This window comes from Anser anser (genome assembly GCF_964211835.1).
Source record: "Anser anser genome assembly, chromosome: 20".
Lineage (NCBI taxonomy): Eukaryota > Metazoa > Chordata > Aves > Anseriformes > Anatidae > Anser > Anser anser.
In genome coordinates, this window is record NC_139741.1 from 5,296,846 (window position 1) to 5,306,792 (window position 9,947).

Consider the following 9,947-nt stretch of genomic DNA (forward strand, 5'->3'; position numbering starts at 1 on the left):
TTTAGGTCGAGCGTGGGTTTCTTTCGACAGTTCAACTGCTGTGTTTGGTCTTTTCCCCCCATGCTGGGCTCACGTTGCCAAAATTGATTTGGGTCCAAGGTAGGCAATGCGCTATGAGAGGTGTAGAAAATCAGCACACGGGAAGCTGTAGCGAATAAACCAACACCAGGCTGGGAACGGGACAGCACTGAACTTAAATTCACCCAATTTAAAATGCCACGCCATGTCCCCAAATTTCCCCCCAGCTGAAGAGAGGGGTCTTGGGGACAACGCGAGGGCAGGAGGTGGTTCCTGCCCAGTGCCTCTGCTCCGCTCCAGCCTGGCCGATGCCACAAAACCGGGTTTAATTCTTTGCTTTCGGCCCCAGATTTACCATCCAGCCCCACGCAGCGCAGGGGCCCTGGGTGCATGCGGAGGCCTGGCCGGGCTCTTGGGCTGCTGGTGGGGTCGTGGCGCAGCTGCGGCGCTTCTGACACTCGTCCAGTGCTCGACAAGGCCAAATTGTAATAAAATTAACCGAGTATTTTATCTAATTAGTTTAAGCTAATTTTGAGGCAATTGGGTACAAGCCGTTGCTTCAGCCGGGAGGGCTGCTGGCCTCGCAGACGTGTTAAAATTGAAGAGGTGAAATCGCACCGGGGTTTCATTGCTCCCCCCCCAGTAAACCCTCTCCCTCGCTGCCCTGGTGCTCAAACCATGCGTTCCTGGGAAGGTCTGGGGGAGGCGGGGGAGCCCAGGCAGGTTTTTAATAAAGGACGCAAAAAGCACTTTGTCTTTGTGGTTTTTTTGTTGTTGTTGTTGTTTGTTTTTAACCCTTATGAAATATTAATGCCTGGTTCAGATACCTTAGCTAAAGGCGTGCCCATGAACGGCGCAAACGCCGGCGTCGGGCTCGAAACCTCGCCTGCCTACAACCCAAAGGGTTTGTAGGGTTTGAGAGGGGTTAGGTTCCCCCCCCCAGTGGGGGTCTTCGGCTGTGGGTGTGCTGTGGGGCAGGGGCTGGCCCCTGCTGGTGGGGCTGGGGGCTTCCTGGTGATGGGGGTTATTTGTAAGACCTTCTGTGCTGGGGGGAGCCAGCTAGGGTCAAAAACGGGGCTGGAGCAGCGAGCAAGGCGCCTCGATACGCGTTCAGCAGATCAGGGGCCTTTGCAACAAACTTCCCACAACTTTCCAGGAAGTTTATTTTTAAACTCGCTCCTTGAGTCTAAATTTAGCAGCGCATCGATTCGTCCCCATCTCCCCCGTGAATAACAAGAGCATCTCCTGCTTCTCAACCCGGTTCTTGCCGGGGATTTGCCCTCCCCGTCTCCGAACGGATCCCGCGGAGACCTGAGGGGCGAGAGGTGCCCGGGGAGCGGGCTCGGTGCCGGGGTACGCGGTGAAGCCGTGCAGCACCTTAGGGCAAATTCACACCAAAGACTGGAAGGAGAAAGGGGAAAAAAAAATGGGGGGTGAAAATAAGGGGAAGAGGCGGCTTGGGGTCGTGGTCGTTTTTGGGGTGGGTTCCACCAGTTCTTGGGCACCGCGCCGCACACCGGCAGCACGGGTCCGTGGCTGCCAGCCTTTTGGTGTGAGAGCTGCGGCTTTCAGCTCATTTCATAAATCGGATTTCATAACTGGCTGGGTTGTTGTTTGGTGCAAGGCTCAGCAAAAGGCTGGGGGGGGGGGGGGGGGGGGGGGGGGGGGGGGGCAGCCCGGCTCCGTGCTAGCACCCTGAGCGTGCTCCGGCCCCTGAGCCACAAAAAAATAAAGAGAAAATGCGGGTTTGGGCTCCGCAGGGAAAAACTCGGTTTGTGCTCGGCCCTCCGGTCCGGGAGGACCCGTGGGGAAGGGACCGCGGCCGGCCGGGAGGGGGGGCCCCAGCCCCGGCCGTGCCCGGCCCCGAGCCCCGGCACCGCGCGGCGGCGGCAGCGAGCACCGGAGGGACCGGGGGGGGGCACCAGTACGGCACTGGTGGGGCACCAGTACGGGCTGATACTGGGCACCAGTTCAAGACCAGTGGGGTACCAGTACGGGCTGATACTGGGCACCAGTTCAAGACCAGTGGGGTACCAGTACGAGCTGATACTGGGCACCAGTAAGGGACTGGTGGGGAACCAATACAGACAAATACCAGTGAGATCACACCAGAGGCCAGTACAGACTGTCACTGGGCACCAGTATGGGGTTACGTCAGGCACCAGTAGAGGCTGTTACTGGGCACCAGTGTGGGCTGGCACTGGGCACCAACACGGGCTGAGGCTGGGCACCAGTCGTCGCTGGCATTGACCAGCACAGCGCTGGCTTTTGGCCCCAGTACAGCTGGCACTGGGCACCAGTCTGAGTGGCCACTGGGCACCAGTACAGCTGGCACTGGGCACCAGTGTGGCACTGGGACAGTCTGGTGGGGCTGGGGTGGGACGGGCTGCCCCGTGTCCCCCCCAGCCCAGCTGGGATCAGGGTGGGGGGGCTGCATCCAGCCAGGCAGCACTAACCCAGCCGTGGGATCAGCCTGGGGGCAGCGCCCCCCCCATCGTACTGGGGTGACTGGGGGGGGGGGTGTCCCATGGGGCCTGATCCAGCTGAGCCCCCAAACCACCCCAACACCCCCACTGCCACCCGCTGCCCCCCATTTGCCCCGAATTATTGCCTCCCCTGGAGCCCTGATTGCCTAACAAAGGGCTGGGGGGGTCTCGGGCAGGGGGGGGGCTGCAAGATATCAGCACCCTGGGGCCCGGCGACCCCCCCGCAGCCGGTGATTACCGAATTAACCGTCTGCACCCGTCTGCCACAGGGATGTGGGTCAGGGATTACCCGCGCCATGCCCCCCAGCCCCGTTTTCCTTGCCCCCCCCTATGGGCAGGCACTGGGGATGTGGACCCCCCCCCCCCCCCGTGCTGTCCCGGGACGTGGCGCCCAGCCGTGTCCCCTGCCTGGGGTGGGGGGGACACAGGAAGGAGCTTCAGGTGGCCATAATAAATACAAGAAGAGTTTATTGAAAAAAAAAAAAAAAACCAAAAAAAAGAGGCAGGGAAGGGGGCATCGGGCCCCGGCCCAGGGTAATAAATAACAAACGTGCTCCCGGGGGGCACCGGCTTACAAAATATGGCTCTGGGCAGCGGGGACCCGCCGGGTCCCCAGCAAGGCTGGCAGGGGCCACCGGGCACCCCAGCAAGGAAATTGGGGGGGGGCCCAGCCCCCCGGCACCCCCGGGCACCTGAGAAGGGGCTGAGCACCGAGCACGGTGGGGTCCCAGCCCCAGCGGGGGGCACGGGGGCAGCCCCCCCACCGCCTCCCTGAGAGCCACCGGCGCGGCCACCGCGGGGTCCCCAGCCCCGGGGCGGGGGGCTCAGCACCATCGGGGTCAGCCCGGGCTGGGCGCACAGCTCACAGCCCCTGTCCCCCGTCCACCCCCCTCCCCGAATTTGGGTCTCAGGTGAGGATCTTTTGGGGGATCTCCACCGAGGCCTTGATGAAGATGGCGTTGTCCCGCACGTAGTTGCGCTTCTTGATGTCCTCGTGGGAGATGAACTTGGGGTAGCCGAAGCCCAGGGTGCTCTCGTCCAGGGACCCGCGCGAGGCCCCCGGCTTCTGGAAGTTTTTCCAGTTGGGGTCGGGGTGGAAGGTCTCGGTGATGTGCTGGGGCTTGGAGAGCGAGGGGTCACTCTGGTCCAGCAGGGAGAAGGTGACGCGGTAGGAGAAGGGCCACTCCAGCAGGTTGTCGTACTCGCCCGGCAGCACGCGGATGTAGACGGAGAGGTGGCTGCTCTCGCCGCTCCCGTTGCCGTTGAGGAAGGCCGAGACCTGCAGCTTGTAGCCGTACTTGTGGGTGTAGAAGGGGGGGCTGAAGAACTCGTAGTTGCTGCGGGCTTTGGCCTCCTGCAGCTTGCGGGCGTAGTCGGCGATCTTCCAGATGAGGATCCCGTCGCTGCTCACCGACAGCTCCTCCACGTCGCGCCGCAGCTCCAGGATCTCCTGCCGCTGCCGGCTCACCAGGGCGCACACCATGCCCAGGTGAGCCTTGGTGCTCTCCTCCAGGTGCCGGCCCATGGCCAGCTTGGGGCACTGCGGGGACGGCGCGGACATCAGCAGGGGGTGGGATGGGGTGGGAGGAGAGGAGGCCACGGGGATGGCGTTGGGGAATGGGGGTGGTGGAGCGGGGTGGCGCAGGGCTGCACGGGGACAAAGGGGTGGGATGGGAGAGGGGTGGCACGGGGACACCTGGCCGGGTTGGCACAGGGGGGACACTAGGGTGGGATGGTACAGGGACACCAGGGTGGGATGGCACGGGGAGGACACCTGGCTGGGATGGCACGGGGACACCTGGCTGGGATGGCACGGGGAGGACACCAGGGTGGCAAAGTGACGCAGGACAGGATGGGGACACCAGGTGGCCACAGGGATGGGGCAGAGCAGAATGGGAACCCCACGAGGGACTGGACTGATGTCAGGGCAGGAGAGCTGTGGGGATGCTGCGGGGCATGTGAAGGCGTAAGGACACCGGGGTGGGATGGGGACGGGGACGCTGGCACGGGGCTGGGGCCACGCTTACCCGGTGCTTGCAGCCAGCCTCCTTGAAGGGACACAGCAGCATGGCGGTGTTGCAGCTCTCCTTCAGGTGGCTGGGCACGTCCTCCCGGGCGATGCTGGGCGTCCCGCACTGGTTGGGGCAGGGCACGGGGTACCGAGGACACTGGTACTGGTGGTTCTGGGGACAGAGGATGGCGGTCAGGTGGCGCTGAGAGCCGGTGGGGTGGCCCCGTCCCCACAGGCCCCGTCTCACCTGGATGGTGTCGAAGACGAACTCCTTGGCGCAGTAGGTGCAGGGCTGCGTGCGCTTGGGGCACTCGGCCAGGGTGTGCTGGGACAGCAGGCGCCGCATCATGCGGGCCCCGCACTTGTTCTCGCAGTACACGCTCTCCTGGGGACACGTGCCCTGGTGGCCCTGGGGACCGCAGCAGCAGCGTCACCAGCCACGGCCAGGATCTGTCCCCACGGCCAGGCTGTGTCCCCACGGTGTCCCCCATCCACGTCCCCCATGGCCACCCTGCACCCCCCGTCCTGGCTACGCCCCCAGCCAGGCCGTGCCCCCCCATGCCACCCCTGCCAGCTGTGTCACACCCCCCCAGGCACGGCGTGTCCCCCCCCCGGTGCCCACCTCAAAGGCCTCCCCGGTGAAGTCGCTGGCACAGAACTCGCACTTGACCCGGCGCTTGGGGCAGCCGTGCTGCACGTGCTCGGGCAGGTCGCGGCGGCTCAGCTTGGCGCTGCACCGGTTGGGGCAGGGGATGACGTTGAAGGCGCAGGTGCCAAGGTGGGCCTGGGGGCACAGGGATGGTTAGGGGGGGGTCCGGTGCACCCCAGGGTGCAGCCCTGCTCCTCTCCTGCCCACCAGCTCCTACCTGGAGGTGTTTGATGAGCCCGCTCCAGCGGCAGCCCTCCTCGCTGTGGATGCAGCGGATGGCCAGGCTCAACACTTGCGCCTCCAGCTCGGGGTCGGGGTAGATCTGTTGGGGAACAGGACAGCACCGGGATGTCAGCATCCCTCACCAGCCCCCTCCATCCCCCCCCCCAGCCCAGCGGGGAGCCGTGGGCACGGTGCCCGGGGCCGGATCCCCCCGCCGGCACGCGAACAAGCGCCCTTTGTCGGCAGCGGGTTTCCGTTTCCCAGCGTGGCGGCACAAAGGGCTCTTGCTTCCGCGCGGGCACCCGTGCCAGGCGCCGGGGCTGTGCCAGGCGGGGGCACAGAGACCCTCGCTGGGGACACGGGGACGTTCCCCTGCCAGTGGGGTGCCCTGGCCGCGTGCCCGGCTGTGCCTGCAGCTCCAGACTCACCTTGGCGTAGTCCAGGGGCAGCTGGTCCTCGGGGCACTTGAAGACGCCTTCGCTGCAAGAGAAAGGGGTCGGGATCAGGCAGGGCTGGGGCACGGCAGTGACACGTCCCACAGGACCCCCCCAAGCCCCCAGCCCCCAGCCCAGGCCATCCGCACTGCCCGCCCGGCGTGCCAAATCCAGCCCTTGGGGAGCCCTAATCCCGGCGGCAGCCGCTCCATCTGTCAGAGCTGGGAAATGCCCCCGCCAGACGCCCCCCGGGCTGCCCCCCTGCTGTTGGGGGGGGGGGGGGGCTGGCACCATCTGGAGCCCCCTCGCGCCCCCCAAGGATGGAGGCAGGGGCCGGCGGGGCCGCGGGCAGCCCCGGGTGCCGGGGCCAGCAGCTGGGCTCCAGATGTGCAGCCCGGATGCGCGGCCCCCGGGGGCTGCCCCTCGCCAGGAAACGGCCCCGCCAGCCACCCCGGCGAGGTGGGAACGGGGTGGGGGGACACGGGACCTGCAGCTGCTGCGTGCACGGAGCGGGGTCCCCAGCACACCGGGTCCCCACCTGGCTGCACCCCAGCAGGATGGGGTGCTCCTGCCAAAAGCCAGCCCTGGGGGCGCCCCCGGTGGGTACGGCACAGCCCCAGGCATCGCGGGGCGCAGGACGGGGACGGAGCCCAACGGGGAGCCTGGCACGGGGCACGGCTGGCCGGGAGCCACCGTCACCCCATGGCACCGTGCCTGGGGTGGGAAGCTTTGGGCGCTGCCCGTGGGGACAGCAGCAGGGACACGCAGGGACCCAAGCTCTGGCATCCCCTGGGATGTGAAGGGGACGAGGTCACCCCGTGCCCCCGATCGCTCCGTGTGCCCTTGGCAGGCACTGGGGTGGCCGGGGCTGCCAAGGGGACGCGAGACGTTGTGGCCATCGCAGCAGTGCCACCAGCGCGTGCTGGCCTGGGATGTCACCGGGATCAGCTCAGTGACATCCCCCATGGCCACTGTGTCCCGGTGCTGGGGACCAAGGGATAATGGGGACAGCAGCGGGGTGCGAGCCCTCGGGGCACGGCCACGTCCAGCCCCGCTCTGCCATGTGCCCACCGTGTTTGCACGGGCGTTCTCGCGGGACCACCACCACCACCAGCAGCAGCCCCAGGCCCCTTTTCGGGAGGTGGCATCGCCCCGAGGCCTTTGGGAGGGGACGCAGCGGGGTGGCAGCACCGGCCCTGCCCGGTATCGGGGTGCGGGGGCCGTAATCCCCACCGGGGCGGGGGTCTGGGGCGCGAATCCCCGACAAAGCCTCCCCATTCCTCACGCTCGGCCGGGCAGGGAATGTGCTGAGGCAGCACCGGGGGCACCGTCCTTGCCTCTGACCTTCGTGGCGAGCCGGGGCGAAGGGGCAGGACCCCCCCAGACCCAAACAGAAGGGGTTTTGGGGAGGGGGGGGGGCGCACGGATCCCCCCCCCCCCGTGTCCGGAGCTGAGCCCCACGGCCCCGGGTGGGTGCGGGAGCGGAGGCGCAGCCTGGCACCGGCCCCGGGAACGCCCGGTTTCGTAGAAACCGGCCTCGGGCAGCCCCGTGCCCCCCCCCCGGGGACCGTGCAAAGGTCGCCGGAGCGGGGCGAGGCTGAGCCGGGGGCGGCGGCGGGCGGAACGCGGGGCCGGGGGGGGGGGGGCGCAGCCGGGCTCCGCCGCACGCCCCCGGGGCTCCCCCGGGGATGGAGGGGGACGGGGAAAAAGGGGGGGGGGGGGGGGGGGGGAACTAGGGGGTTTGGGGGGGGTCTCCGGGGTGCCGGGGTGGGTGCTGCTTCCTTCCTGCGCGGCCGGGGCAGGATGTTGGAGGGTGCTGGGAGCGCGGCGCTTCGCCTGGCCTTCCTCCTCCTCCTCTTCCTCCTCCTCCTCCTCCTCTTCCTCCTCACCCCCCCCCCCCCACGGCCCGCTGTCACGCGTGGGGGGGCGCCCCGCACCCCCCCCCCCTTGCCCTGCAGCCCCCTCCCCGAACCCCAGCAGCACCCATCCGGCGCGCCCGCACCCTTGGGTGGGTGAGGTGGGGGGGGGGGGGACCCTGCGTGATATCCCGGCGGGGTTAAAAGGGGGGGGGGGGGGAGTTTGGGGCGGGGGGGGGGGTCCTCACCTGAGGAACTCCTGCAGGCAGGTGTCGCAGAAGCGGTGGCCGCAGGTGGAGACGCGGACGGGCTCCCGCATGGGCTTCCCGCACAGCGGGCACAGCACCCGGCGCCGCGGCCGCTCCAGCAGCTTGTAGTCGTAGCCCGGCATCGCCCCCCCCCGCCCCCCCCCCCACGGCCCCGCAGCCGGCTCCCGGCCCCGCTCGCCTTCCTCCTCCTCCTCCTCCTCCTCCTCCTGCCCGAGCCCCGGCTCCCGGCTCCCAGCACCCGGCTCCTCCCCGGGGCGGCGACAAAAGCGGAGCCACGCCGCCCCCAGCCCCGCTGCCCGCCCCCCCGACGGGGTTTTGGGTGGATTTGGGGGGGGTTTAGGGGGTGTTGGGGATGGAGGGCTGGCTGTGGGGCACCGCGGAGAGCTTGTTCCTCGCCCCAGGGGTGGGGGCAGCGGCTGGGGGGCTTCGTTCCCAGCAGCCAGGGTCACTGGTTCCAGCCCCCCCCCCGGCAGCGGTTCCCAGTTAGCAGAGGAGAGGGGGGGGGATGCTGGGGGTCCCGCTGGGCCAGCCAGGCTGTGTCCCTTGTCACTCACGCTTCTCTTCTTCCTCCTGCTTAAAATGACCCCCCCCGTCCCCGGCACCGGGTGGCCAGGAGCAGGGCCGCCCCACGGCTGGGTTTGGGCTCGGCCATGGGCGAATCCTGCCCCGATGGGCGCTGAGCACGAAAAACTCAGCTCAGGCTGGCGCGGCAGCCACCCCAGGGGCTTCCCCGAGGGCTGCGATGAGCCGGTGGGGAGCAGCGAGCTGAACTTGAACCATCTCGCCCAGAGCCTGGAAACGCAACGTGCAAAAAGTAAAAATTAAATTAAAAGAAAAATAAATAGGACGACAGCCGGGTGAGCACGGGGAGCTGGTAGCGGTGCCACCAGCCAGCTGTCACGGGGGGTTTGGGCTGCTCAAATTTGGCTTCTCCTGGTGGGGTTTGCTCGGAGCCAGGAGCCCCCGGGGCAGGACCCAGCAGCAGCCCCGGGTCCCTTTGGTTCTGCCACCAAGTCACAGCACACCCCGGAGCCAAGCACACAGCAACCACAGCCACTGCCTGACACCCATCCCAGCTCCCTGAGACACGGCCCCATCCCAAAACCATCCCCGTGGGGCCGGGTGATGGCCAGGAGGGTCCTGCAGCCCCTGTGCCAGCATCCTGGGGGGGCTCCCCCCTGAGCTGCTCCCCGTGAGCCCAGAGAGCCCCCACCTCCGATGGCAGGCATGGAGCAGGCAGACTTTTATCACTATTAACTCCATCTCTTTGATGTTCCCAAATTTTTCGTTTCTAACCTCGCTGAAGAGCCATCTCTGCTAATTAGCCCGGAGCTGACAAAGCCATCAGAAGGCGCTGGCTGTGCCGGCAGGATGGCTCCGGAGGTGTCAGACCCTGCAAACAAAGATCCCCTCCTTTCCCCCTCTCCCTAATGAAAGCCCTCCCCGCACTCCACATTACAGCGAGGCATTTGTCTCGCACAAAGGCGACACTCAACCTCCAGGCAGGGCAACCGCCTTTGGAGAGGGGATATGTTCCCGGCCCCGCTGGCAGGTCAGGCCCCGGACCCATCTGGGCTCGGGGAGGCTTCCTTCTCCTCCTTCCTTCCCTCTGCCTCGCGTTTAGGGACAGAAAGCCGACGCTCTGGCTTCTAACGAAGTCAAGGCGGCGCCTTTTGCCCCGGGGGAAGGAGTGGGGAGAGCCCGCTCCCTGTTCCTGGGGACCGGTGCCCGCAGAAGGTGAGGTGCTGGACGGACAGAGGGTGGCTGCGAAGCCTCGTGGGAACAGGGCTGTGACCAGGACAGGTGCCAGAACCAACCCAGAGCAGCTCAGGGAGCAGCAGGCGGGTTTTGGCCCTTCCCTTGCTGACAGCAAGGGGCCGAGGTCAGTGGGACGTGTGATCTCGGCAGGCATGGGAACGAGCATCCCTCGGAGCCTGCCCGCCCGCGGCTCCTCGTGTCCGTCCCTCCCTGCGGGCAGCTTTTCCCCGGTGCAAACGAACAG

General features: G+C 67.1%; 1 protein-coding gene across 1 annotated transcript; it reads right to left on the reverse strand.

Annotated features, from left to right (window-relative positions):
• Positions 1-2,941: 2,941 nt before the first annotated feature.
• On the reverse strand, positions 2,942-8,725 carry TRAF4 (TNF receptor associated factor 4). The gene is made up of 7 exons (XM_083806706.1): positions 7,925-8,725; positions 5,815-5,866; positions 5,382-5,486; positions 5,138-5,299; positions 4,763-4,924; positions 4,532-4,687; positions 2,942-4,044 (listed from the first exon to the last, which is right to left on the reverse strand). Exons 1-7 carry the CDS (start codon positions 8,065-8,067, stop codon positions 3,412-3,414), a joined length of 1,413 nt encoding a protein of 470 aa, XP_083662832.1. The 5' UTR covers positions 8,068-8,725; the 3' UTR covers positions 2,942-3,411.
• Positions 8,726-9,947: the final 1,222 nt, after the last annotated feature.